The 13,358-nt window shown below is 33.0% G+C and overlaps 1 protein-coding gene across 1 annotated transcript in view; it reads right to left on the bottom strand.

The window, feature by feature from the left end:
• Positions 1–13,358, bottom strand: part of LOC132755921 (transient receptor potential cation channel subfamily M member-like 2) — a 45,787-nt gene that overhangs the window by 8,938 nt on the left and 23,491 nt on the right. The window contains exons 8-15 of the mRNA XM_060746859.1: positions 10,917–11,056; positions 7,517–7,635; positions 6,751–6,845; positions 5,670–5,909; positions 3,025–3,241; positions 2,411–2,524; positions 1,537–1,709; positions 554–677 (exon numbers count right to left, since the gene is read on the bottom strand). Coding sequence (XP_060602842.1) covers positions 554–677; positions 1,537–1,709; positions 2,411–2,524; positions 3,025–3,241; positions 5,670–5,909; positions 6,751–6,845; positions 7,517–7,635; positions 10,917–11,056 — 1,222 coding nt within the window. The remainder of the gene's footprint in view (positions 1–553; positions 678–1,536; positions 1,710–2,410; positions 2,525–3,024; positions 3,242–5,669; positions 5,910–6,750; positions 6,846–7,516; positions 7,636–10,916; positions 11,057–13,358) is intronic.

Raw genomic sequence — 13,358 nt, 5'->3', positions numbered from 1 at the left:
TGGCCTCACTATGTACAAAAGTAGAAAAACTATGGTCTCACTTTGAATAAAAGTAGAAAAACTATGGCCACACCATGTACAAAAGTAGAAAAACCATGGCCTCACTATGTACAAAAGTAGAAAAACTATGGTCTCACTTTGAATAAAAGTAGAAAAACTATGGCCTCACTATGTACAAAAGTAGAAAAACTATGGCCTCACTATGTACAGAAGTAGAAAATCTATGGCCACACTACATACAAAAGTAGAAAAACTATGGCCACAATATGTACAAAAGTAAAAAAGGGCCATATTATGTACACAAATAGAAAAACTACAGCTTTAATATTAGTATACTTGGCTTTTTAACACTATATTTGTATATAACATAAATGACATCACATCAAAGTGTTATTATGCTAGCGTGATATTACTTTTATCAAATTACTTTATTACAGCCCTACATCCTGGCTTATGTGATAAATCAAATATACTTCTAATACTTTGAAGGTTTTTCAATTTCAAAACCACACCTTTTACAAAAGTACATAAATATAAATGAATTTCAACTTACCTCTGCAAGTCTTAGGTCAAAGGTGTCCCCAATGTCATAATGGAAGTTCCAGACCTCTGTTTCTACCCAGGCATTATCTGTGTTCCTTGGATCATCCAGGTAACCTTTGTACAACAGTGATGCACTGAAACAAAAACAAGAAGATTGAAAACAAAAACACTCATTCAGAAATTAATATAAATAAATTCCAAAACTTATGAATAAGACATATGTAAACCATAAAGTGATTCAATAAAAGATTCAGCATACAGTACACCAATGGTCATATATAGGCATGAAAGTCTGTCTGCAAGTTGACTACTACAGAAAACAATTGCTTTCTTATTTTCCAGCTAGAAGAATGAAGTTTAAATACATAGGTAAATGTACAACAGAAAGCATAATGGCTTATGTGGAACAAACAACAAATCAACAAAATCAGCAAAAAAGCCTGAAAAGAACAATGATCAATTAGCCAGCATATTGGCTTTCAGTTAGCCAGCATATTAGCTTAATAGGAAGAATCAACCATCCATAAGCCAATAGATTGGCTTACATGGTTCAACTAACTATCCACTTGAGAGCAGAATAGCTTAAATGGAACAATCAACCATACATTAGCCAGGAGAATGGCTGATATAGAACAATCAACCATACATTAGCCAGGAAAATGGCTGATGAAGAAAAATCAACCATTCATTAGTCAGCAATATGGCTAATGTCATGAATGTAGAACAATCAAGTCAAAGAACCATGTATCAACCATTTGAGTGCCAGCAGTAGGATAGGCCTATACCGTCAGTGTAAAGCCAGGCTAGCATAAACATCCATGTAGACTACTAATTTTTGCTGAAATAAATCATACAATATAAAAACCCCATTAATAAAAATTGGACAGTTCCAAATCCAAAGCATGACAAGTATTTATAACAAATTTAGCTTAGTAAGATTTAAGCATAAGAAAAAAAAATCAGGCAATACTATGACATCTTTTATCATATTACCAAAATCCTTGGGCATCTGCCTCGGCCTTAAGATTACTTTTACTCGCTGAAATAAATGGCTGCATTCCAATTTGTGGACCTGACCGCATAGAAGATGACGTAAGATCTGACACCTGGAACGATGATCTCGAACTCGAGCCTCCTGCCACGACACTGGCAAACTGGGCAAAGAACTGTCAACATAAAATTAAAATAGTCAAAAAACGGCTAAAAGATGAATGAACAAAAATGAAAAAAAAAAAAAAAAAACCCCAAATATAACTGAAACCACAGCCAGTTCAAACATAGGTGTACAAATGTGTCTTTTATAAAAAGGTGCTCCTTCTTTTTTATATCTTCAGTTTAATGTCTACAAACATTTTAACATTTGATTTATATGACGATTTATTTTCTATTGTAATATGGCCAGGGTGAGTGAGAAAAATACTTTTTATCTCATTGACATTGTTAAATTTGTATATTATTCTTGCATTTGAAAAATCTTGAAAAATCAGAGAAAAAAAATTCAGGCATACATTATGTCTTAGAAATCAATATTTTTTTTCTACATTCTTTAGTAAGGTGAAACATGTGTTTAATAATATTTTAATAATGTATGTAGAGCAATCTTGATGTTAAACAACTGAAGAGAATAGCCCTGAACAAGATGTCATGTGTTGTAAAAATATTGAAATGTAAACAAAGTTTCTGTACAAAACACTAAATAATTGTAATCATTTATTTGTACCTATTGTCAAAGGAATATTGATAGTCAAATTCAGGAGATTTAGAGTTAAAATATAAATATAAACAAAATCATGAGATAAATTCAGGTTTATTTATAAATATAAACAAATTCAGGAGAATTAGACTTAAAATGTACGTATAAACCAACCTGTATCATGTCACTCTGGTCATTATGTTGACCGGTATCCTGCTCATCAAATACCTGGCTCATAAATGATTTACACAGAATACTATAGGGATTACTCATTCCATGAAGAACATCCTGAAAATAAATCCATTACTGGCATGTATTTTAATTCTATCAATTCTGTCAATTTCATAATTTTCTGCTGGAAAGTCCCCAATAAATTTTAAGTATCATCATTTATCTTCAAGCATAGATATAAATTTGTTATACAAATTAAATTATGTTGTAGGAAATAAATAAAGTCACGACAGGTATTGTAAAATCTAGCAATACCTAGGTCAGGGTCTGTATGGTCAGGGTCGGTATGGTCAGGTCTGTCAGTCAAACAGTCAGTCAGTAAATAAATAGATTAATATCAAAAGATGAATATTAACACTTAATATGCTGGAACAAATAATAAAACGCCTTTCCCATAAGTATATAATCAGTCCAGTCTACACATCAGTGATAACACTCTTAACAGTTGACTGACCAACTATACTTAAATTCTGTAACACAATGTTTTTAAATTTGAACTTGTACTTGGTTCTCAGCATTAAGAAGGTAAAGGGGGATATTCTGATTTCACATCTTACCCCAGGTAGAGAATAGCTTGAATCCACAAAGTTATCTTTTTGTACAGCTATAAACTCAAGTACACGTTTTCCTTCAACATACAGATAGTCTGTCATTGTATTTAGGTCCGGCCCGTATTTACGCCTCCATCTCGTAACGACCACTTTGATCACATGATTTGGACCCCAACGCCACAAGATTCCTTTACCTTTCATTCCAGTTCTTCCCATAGGATTTCTGGAATAAAACAATACAAAATATATAATTTGATACATATTTTCTTTTCATTTCTATGGAAGTCGATAGGTTAAATATTGTAAGTAAGCCAAGCACTAGTTCCGACCCTTATCATTACAAAAACTAGAACTATCGCTGAATGCGATTCATACCCCTACTAATGTCCTTGACAGAAGACAACTTGGAAAGGTGGTTAAGGGAATAACTTAAGTGACACAAATACATAAAAAGAAATTATCTCTGGTGAAAAAAAAGACTAATTGTACAGGTAAAAGTAAAATATTATTATCAAAATCATGTTCGAAACAGTTACAAATAACCTTTCATTTTCCCAATATACTAAACTTTTTATAAGTCAATTTTTGACCTTCAAGTGTGGCCTTGACCTTCAGCTGGCAACAAGGGTAAGATGGGTTCTGCACATCGCCCAATTGGAGTTAACATTTGAGTAAAGTTTGAAGAAAATCCTTCCATTAGTATAGAATTTATAGAGCGGACACAACATATTGTCTAGTATTGATTGTATGTAAATTTAAAGACTTAAAAAGGGGCATAACTTTGTCAAAATCCAATACAGAGTTATGAAACTTGACCTGCATATTGTAATTGTGACACCTCATATATCTTTTAAGTTTAAAGCAAATACCTATGCTAGTTTCCGAAATATTCAAGAACATGTTTTAATCTAAGAACATTTTCTAAGTCAATTTTTGACCTTCAAGTCTGACCTTGACCTTTAGTCTGCACAAAGGTGACATAGATTCTGCACATAACCTTGTTAAGGTGAACATTTGAGAAAAGTTTGAAGAAAATTCTTCCATTAGTATAGGATTTATAGAGCGGACACAACATATTGTCTAATATGTGATTGTATGTAAATTTGAAGATTAAAAAGGGGCATAACTTTGTTAAAATGCAATACAGAGTTATGAAACTTGACCAGCATATCTTAATTGTGACACTTCATTTATATTTTAAGTTTCAAGCAAATACCTTTCCTAGATTCAGAAATATTCAGATATATGTTAAAATTAAAGAACATTTTCTAAGTCAATTTTTGACCTTCAAGTGTGACCTTGACCTGAAGCCGGCAAAAGAGTGACATGGGTTCTGCACATAACCTTGTTGAGGTGAACATTTGAGCCAAGTTTGAAGAAAATCTTTCCATAAGTGTAGGACTTACAGAGCTGACACGACATACTGTGTAATATTTGATTGTTTGATATTTGACCTTCAATTGTGACCTTGACCTTGAGCTGACACATGAGCAACATGGGTTCTGCACATCCCATTGTTGAAATGAACATTTGAGCCAAGTTTGAAGAAAATCTTTCAATTAGTGTAGGACTTACAGAGCGGACATGACATATTGTGTAATATTTGATTGTTTGAAATTTGACCTTCAATTGTGGCCTTGACCTTAAAATGACACATAGGCAACATGAGTTCTGCACATCCCCTTGTTGAGGTGAACATTTTAGCCAAGTTTGAAGAAAATCTTTCAATTATTGTAGGACCTACAGAGCGGACACGACATACTGTCTAATATATGATTGTGTTTGATATTTGACCTTCAATTGTGACCTTGACCTTGAGCTGACACATGGGCAACATGGGTTCTGCACATCCCCTTGTTGAGGTAAACATTTCAGCCAAGTTTGAAGAAAATCCTTCAATTGGTATTTATAGAGCGGACACGATAATGGAGACAGACGGACCGACCGACCGACCGACGCGACAAAGCGAATCCATTATAGCCCCCCCCACATTTTGTGGTGGGGGTATAACTAGTTTGAGAGGGGTAGACTGACTGACAAAATTAGGATTGTTTATTTATTAATGCATCTGCTTTTTATGCCCACATTAACATATTTTTGGTCACATCTTGGCGGTCGGCCCTCTTAACCAACTTGACTTGATAATTATCCAGTAATTACTGATCTCTCTGCATTTGACCAGCTACTTATCCTACATGATTTCTGAATCAGCTGTGAGAGACAAATGACCATAAGACTCAATGTCCGAGATCATTACAGTCATATAGAAAGTTCACCTCATCTTAGGATAGAACCAATACTATCGGGATTTCGAATCATATGCTTCCTTTAGTGAGCTTAGTGAGTAGCTATCTGGAAACGATAGTGTTGTAAAACTAGGTTAAATTGAAAATATTGTACACCCAGCTTGAATGAGCCTGATTATGTATTGTAGTGGTTTCTATAGTTACTATAAAAGCAAATACGCAATACAATTTTGATGGATGTTTTTTCCAAAATTTGAAGGAAATAATATATAACTTTTCTATACAAACATATACATGACTTTTTCTATAATCAGTGCATCACAAAGGATCAAACTATTTTACAACTCATACAGAAATTAATAAGTAAAAAAAAAAAAAATTAAAAATAGGAAAATATTAACTTACTGCGGTAGACCTAAAGAATCTATGGTATAACGTAATGGTTGGTTATCTACGTTAATCCACGATCTACGATCAATCTCTCGTCTTTCACCGTTCTCCTTGAATGTGGTCACGGTATTCCACTTAGCCGTGAACTCCGGTATAGGTGTCAGTCGATCTAACTCCTCGCACATTCCGGTACCGCCTGCTGCAGCGGCTGCTGCTGCTATAACTGCCTGCCTCTCCTCTTTACATCGTAAAATTCTTTAATGAAAAAAAATAGTCTTGAAAGTTTTAAAATATTCAATGAAAACAAGTTAATTATACAAACCATTTGAATAAATTTCAAACCTCCCTTTTATAATAACACAGAAAACAATTATCAATAATTTCTCAGACAATTAAAAACAATAACCCAGCAAAAAAGGCCACTGTGATAAAGACCAATTGGTGAACATAATAGAGTTTTTACTGCACTAATTCCTGTAAAGTGACCAAATTTTTATAGCGATCACACCTTTAAATAACAAAACATATGAAACAGATAAGTACAGATATAACAAAATGCATTCCTGTAACATAATTTTTAACTTATACCTGTTCACTTATATATATATATATAAGAAAGCCTGAAATTTTCTTAAGAGCACCCTAGTCAAAATGTATGTTGATCAAAGAATAAAGGTCCTTACTTACAAAGGGAAGATGTTACAGCCAAAATTCAAGTGACCTGTAGAGTGACAGACAGGTTCATAAACAACAATGACCTTCCTTCTACCCCCTCACCCCATAACTATTACTTTCCGAGTTTCGTTTATAAAGTATCTCTTTTATTATGATTGTGCAGGAGAAATAATAAGCTTTGACAAAACCATTAATCTCTTCCTGAATCAACTAGTAATAAGCAAGGATTTTAAATTTTCTTTCTCAAAATAATCAACGGCTTGTCCTCCACTCAATTTGAACCCGTGTGACTATGAACAATCCTTAGATTACTTCTGTGTTGTATTAACCATGCAGCAATGCCACTATATACATGTATATTGATATCAAGGTAGAAAAGGAACAAAAAGTTTCGGAACAGACTGTATAAAGGTATACTTACTCTAGAATGTCGTCATCGACATACATAATCTCATTCTCCGGGAATTTGTCCGGACTTAGTGTAAATGTCTTAGGATCATAAACATCATACTGTGTCTGTATGAAAGAAAATATCTTATTGTCAAAATTCCTGAAGTTAAATGAGCCGCATCACGACAAAACCAACATAATGGGTTTGCACAGGCTGGTCTGGATCCATGCTGGTCGCAAACACATTATGTTGGTTTTGTTGTGACGCGGCTCAAATGTCTTATATACATTATATTGTGTATGTACAAAAGAAAATAATATCTTAAAGTCAACATTTCTGCAGTTAAATGTCTAAATAAGTATATACATCATATTGAGTCTGTACAAAGAAAATAATTTCTTATGCTCAACATATTAACAATTAAATGTCCAAGTATATGTAATTAAATGTCTGTGTATTTGTAGTTAAATGCCTGTGTAAATGTTGTTACATGTCTTTGTTTGTTTGTTTGTTTTTTATTTTACGCCTTTTCCCAACAGTATTTCAGTCATATAGGCGGGTAGTTTCTTAACCATCGTTCCTGGAGAGTTACACAAGTACTAGACTACCTTCCTCCACCCTAAACTACGAAAGCATCTCCCAGGGATCGAACCCACGTCAGAGAGGTAACTGGATTAGAAGTCATCGACTCTAACCCCTCGACCACGGAGGCGGGTTTAAATGTCTTTAGAGATGTAGTTAAATGTATGCTTCTTCTCATTGACGATATATCAGTTTAATATATAATTATACAAACCTCCCACGGAACATATTTATCAAACACTGGGAACCGTGTTAAACTTGTGGATGGGTAAGGTGATTGTCTTGCTGCTACGTGTATAAATCTTCCCTTAACATTGGTAATACCCATTACATCTGAAATACAAAACAAAATATTTCAATAACTGCTATTTTTGGAATTGGGTCAAGATCATTTGTAAGCACTATATATGGCAATGTTACATTTCATTTTGAACCTATAACATATAAACTTTGAAAATAATTTTCAGCACTATTACATATAAACCTTTAAATTCATTTAAGACCTATTACATATAAACTTGTGTTTTCTTGTTGTTGCTTCTTTGTGTTTTTTTGTTTTGTTTTTTTGTTGGGTTTTTTTTTCAAAATTTATATAAAGAAGAAAGTATTTCTGGAATAAAGATACATTATATATGTGTACAAGAATTTTTTTATCAGGACTAAATTGTTTGAGGGCACAGCAAAATTTAACTTAAACTTATACAATACATTATAATTCAATCAGAATTTTCTTCTATTGTCTACTCAGGACAGAAAAATTATAACAGCCTTGACAACGGCTTTAACCCTTAATCAGTGTAAAAGATTAACCCTCCTTTGCGTCTGGAACAATCCATTCAAATTCTAAGGGATCTGATTACGAAAATACAAAAAAATGAGCAGCATAAAACCTGGTCAGACTTCACGGACCTGCAAGCTCGCCTGGATTTATACTTCTAGCAAAAGTCCAAGAAATCCATGGAAAAAATGGGGCAAATTGTGCACCTTGTGTACAAAGTCTAATCAATTTTAAGTCCCGGCAGCAATTCAAATTTTCATCCATAATTTTGTTTGTTTGTTTAGATTTTATGGCACACCAACATAATTTAGGTCATATGGCACCAAAACAGGTTTTTGGCTAACCCTAGGTGTTACAAACTCAAAGCAACACAGGGGGGTCAACAGATGCATAACCATCAGTAATTCGAACCCATTTAGTCATCTCTTACGAGCACGCAGGGATAAACAGTGGCTGCAACTCTGATGCCTCACCCTTAAAGGCAACCCAAGTCACAAGGGGGTTCATTCATCATACAGTGAATAAAAATCTCATTAGCTACATGTATATTAATATATTTTAAGCAATGTCTAGCTGATTATGTAATTACTAAGGAATCATTACAAGGGCAAAGCATCATATACTAGGAAAACAACTTAAGGGGTATCTGTTTTCTAATTTAATGACATACCTGCAACCCTATCTGCAATTCAATAACGTTACATGAATGTTATGTTTGTTTCATTTCATGCCTTTTCCCAACAGTATGACAGTAATATAGGCGGGTAGTTTCCTAACCATCGTTCCTGGAGAGTTGCACCAGCACTAGACTACCTTCCTCCACGCTAAACTACCAAAGCATCTCCCGGGGATCCAACCCACGCCAGAGAGGTAACTGGATTAGAAGTCATCGACTCTAACCCCTCGACCAAGGAGGTGGTTTTGTACCATATTTCTCCTAATGCAAGAGATCAGGTGCCAATATCATCATGAGACCTAATTGATAAGGGTTTTTTGGGGGTATTTTATAGACCAAAGTTTCCTTACTTGAGACTAAATATTCCTTCTTTGAGAACAAATATTTCTTATCTGAGACCAAACGTTTCTTATTTGAGAATGCAATAGTAATCAAATCATGTACGGCAATTATCACAAAAATGTACAAATATAACTCTCTTATGTTATGATATAAAATTTGCCTTTCATAACAACATGCATTAATGTTACATGAATATAATTCATTTAAGATTCATTTATCTATTACTTTTATTTTTAAATATAATTTTTTGCAAGTTGACATGAAGATAAGGAGTCAAGGAAATGTGGATGAAAATTAGGAACCCACCAAAAAGTATCTTTTATAGCTGTTAGCCAACAATAAAAGCTCATAAAACTAGAAATGTGTCCATAGGACACTGATGCCCCCACACACCACTGTTCTGTCAATCTTATGACTCTAGGTCAAATATTTTTTGGACTACATGTGCCACAAGTTGAAAACTAAAAATCAACAAAGGGCCATAATTCTGTTAAATTTGGTCGCAGCAAAAATTCCTACCTTTACTACCATCTACACATTAAGGTTGTTAATCCCTGGAAGTTTAAGCAAAATCTGCCATCCAGTTTAAGAGGAGTTGCGTTCACAAAATTTCTACATAGTATATAATGAAAAAAAACAACAAAGGGCCATAATTCTGTTAAATTTGGTTGCAGCGAAAATTCCTTCCTTTACTGCCATCTACACATAAAGGATGTTCATCCTTGGAAGTTTAAGCAAAATCTGCCATCCGGTTTAAGAGGAGTTGCGTTCACAAAATTTCTACATAGTATATAATGAAAAAAAACAACAAAGGGCCATAATTCTGTTAAATTTGGTTGCAGCGAAAATTCCTTCCTTTACTGCCATCTACACATAAAGGTTGTTCATCCTTGGAAGTTAAAGCAAAATCTGCCATCCGGTTTAAGAGGAGTTGCATTCACAAAATTTCTATATAGTATATAGTGAAAAAATCAACAAAGGGCCATAATTCTGTAAAATTTGGTCGCAGCCAAAATTCTCCCTTTACTGCCATCTTCACCTTAAGGTTGTTCATCCTGTAAGTTTAAGCAAAATCTGCCATGCAGTTTAAGAGGAGTTGCGTTCACAAAATTTCTACATAGTATATAGTGAAAAAATCAACAAAGGGCCATAATTCTGTTAAATTTGGTCGCAGCAAAAAATTCCTTCCTCTACTACCATCTACACATTAAGGTTGTTCATCCCTGTAAGTTTAAGCAAAATCTGCCATGCGGTTTAATAGGAGTTGCGTTCACAAAATTTCTTCATAGTATCTAGTGAAAAAATCAACAAAGGGCCATAATTCTGTTAAATTTGGTCGCAGCGAAAATTCCTTCCTTTACTGCCATCTACACATTAAGGTTGTTCATCCCTGTAAGTTTAAGCAAAATCTGCCATCCGGTTTAAGAGGAGTTGCGTTCACAAGATTTCGGGACGTACGGACGGACTGACGGACGGACACTCGGACGGACAAGTGCAACGCTATATGCTCCCACTCTGTGGGGGCATAAAAATCAAGGCAGCAACTTAAATACAAATGTACTCATAAGCACCTCATGCGGTGTTAATGCTCATCCGTCAAAAATTCAAAGTTACAAAGGCCCTGATGCCCCTTGACTAACTACTGCACCTTGTCAAACAAGTTTTCCAAGTTTCGTGGTGATAACTTTTAAAATATTTAAATAATTTGGTATGTTAAAGATTTTGCACAACGAGAATGATGGCGGCCGCTGCGGAGATTGTAATAGTTGTAGATTTTTCTTTGAAACAGACAAGCTTATAGATGAGAGAAAAACAAACCGGATTTTTCCAGTTTGTGAGCGATATCTTCCAGATACAGACGGCTCGACTGCATCATCCTCTCCAGTTCTACAACTCTGTCGTTCAAACGTTTCATACTCTTCCTGTGGGTACGTAAATCTTCTTGTAACATCACCAATCTTGAAAAATATAAGACAGAATTATACATTATCATGTTATAGTTTAATAATGACTTCTCTTCAATATTGTACTGCCCGCATGATTCATTATGAATTTTCTATAGCATATGTTATGACTTTTCAGTAATTTTGTATTTCTCACATGATTCATTATGAACTTTCTATAGCACATGTTATGATTTTTCAGTAATTTCGAATTTCCCACATGATTAAATATGAATTTTCTAAAGCCTACATTTGTATGTTATGACTTTTCAGTAATTTTGTATTTCCCACATGATTCATTATGAATTTTCTATAGCTTATGTTTTGCATTTTCAGATATTTTGTATTTCCCACATGATTCATTATGAATTTTCTATAGCCTAAATTTGTATGTTATGACTTTTCAGATATTTTGTATTTCCCACATGATTCATTATGAATTTTCTATAGCCTATGTTATGACTTTTCTGATATTTTGTATTTCCCACATGATTCATTATGAATTTTCTATAGCCTATGTTATGACTTTTCAGATATTTTGTATTTCCCAAATGATTCATTATGAATTTTTTATAGCCTATGTTATGACTTTTCTGATATTTTGTATTTCCCACATGATTGATTATGAATTTTTTATAGCCTATGTTATGACTTTTCTGATATTTTGTATTTCCCACATGATTGATTATGAATTTTTTATAGCCTATGTTATGACTTTTCTGATATTTTGTATTTCCCACATGATTGATTATGAATTTTCTATAGCCTATGTTATGACTTTTCAGATATTTTGTATTTCCCAAATGATTCATTATGAATTTTTTATAGCCTATGTTATGACTTTTCTGATATTTTGTATTTCCCACATGATTCATTATGAATTTTCTATAGCCTATGTTATGACTTTTCAGATATTTTGTATTTCCCAAATGATTCATTATGAATTTTTTATAGCCTATGTTATGACTTTTCTGATATTTTGTATTTCCCACATGATTCATTATGAATTTTTTATAGCCTATGTTATGACTTTTCTGATATTTTGTATTTCCCACATGATTCATTATGAATTTTATATATCCTATGTTATGACTTTTCAGATATTTTGTATTTCCCAAATGATTCATTATGAATTTTTTATAGCCTATGTTATGACTTTTCTGATATTTTGTATTTCCCACATGATTCATTATGAATTTTTTATAGCCTATGTTATGACTTTTCTGATATTTTGTATTTCCCACATGATTGATTATGAATTTTCTATAGCCTATGTTATGACTTTTCAGATATTTTGTATTTCCCACATGATTCATTATGAATTTTTTATAGCCTATGTTATGACTTTTCTGATATTTTGTATTTCCCACATGATTCATTATGAATTTTCTATAGCCTATGTTATGACTTTTCAGATGTTTTGTATTTCCCAAATGATTCATTATGAATTTTTTATAGCCTATGTTATGACTTTTCTGATATTTTGTACTTCCCACATGATTCATTATGAATTTTATATAGCCTATTTTATGACTTTTCTGATATTTTGTATTTCCCACATGATTCATTATGAATTTTATATAGCCTATTTTAGAATATGAATGGTGAAGATATTATTATGAAAGTGACTTCAAGTTTTGAACGTAAAACAATGAGTATACTTTGTTTTAGAAATGTATTTCAATTTAACATCATGTTTGCCAGATGTGAGAGCATTTTTAGACAGTAGACTGGAATTTCTACAGACTCTATCTATCTTGTTTCAAAAGTGTAAAAACCTATAAACTTATTGACAAATTCTCTAATCTATTCCTGGAAACCAATCAGTACTGGGCAATGGGTGTAAAGTTTCTTGCTAAAGTAAACAATGGCATGCCCCTGACAGGGTTTGAACCAGTGCAGTCAGCAAACCTTTGTTTACTAGTCCGACCTTTTAACCAGAAAAGATTGAAAATCATAATTTAATTTGATTACCAAATATGATTTTCAAACCATTACTAAACAAGTATATACATCTAAATCAAAAAGAAAGTTTCCTCATTAATGAAAATTGATATTTCAAAGATATTACTGACCTAAGTTGAAAATGTACTAAAATTTAAAACACAAAGGCTACAAAACATAAATATCTTTGTATTATGTACAGTAATATTATAGTGATTCTGTGTGCTGAAAAATCAGCAAATTTCAAAAATTTCATTTCAGGAAATATGAGCAAATCCTGGAAAGGTAGAATTTAATGAAGGTTGGATAAGATTAACGCTACAGGAAAGTTAATGAATTTTCATCATTTAACGAAATTCGTCAATATTTCCGC

The sequence above is a fragment of the Ruditapes philippinarum genome, unplaced genomic scaffold, assembly GCF_026571515.1.
Source record: "Ruditapes philippinarum isolate M1 unplaced genomic scaffold, ASM2657151v2 ctg1610_1_1_1_1, whole genome shotgun sequence".
Taxonomy (NCBI): Eukaryota; Metazoa; Mollusca; class Bivalvia; order Venerida; family Veneridae; genus Ruditapes; species Ruditapes philippinarum.
This window is presented reverse-complemented; position numbering and strand designations above follow the sequence as displayed.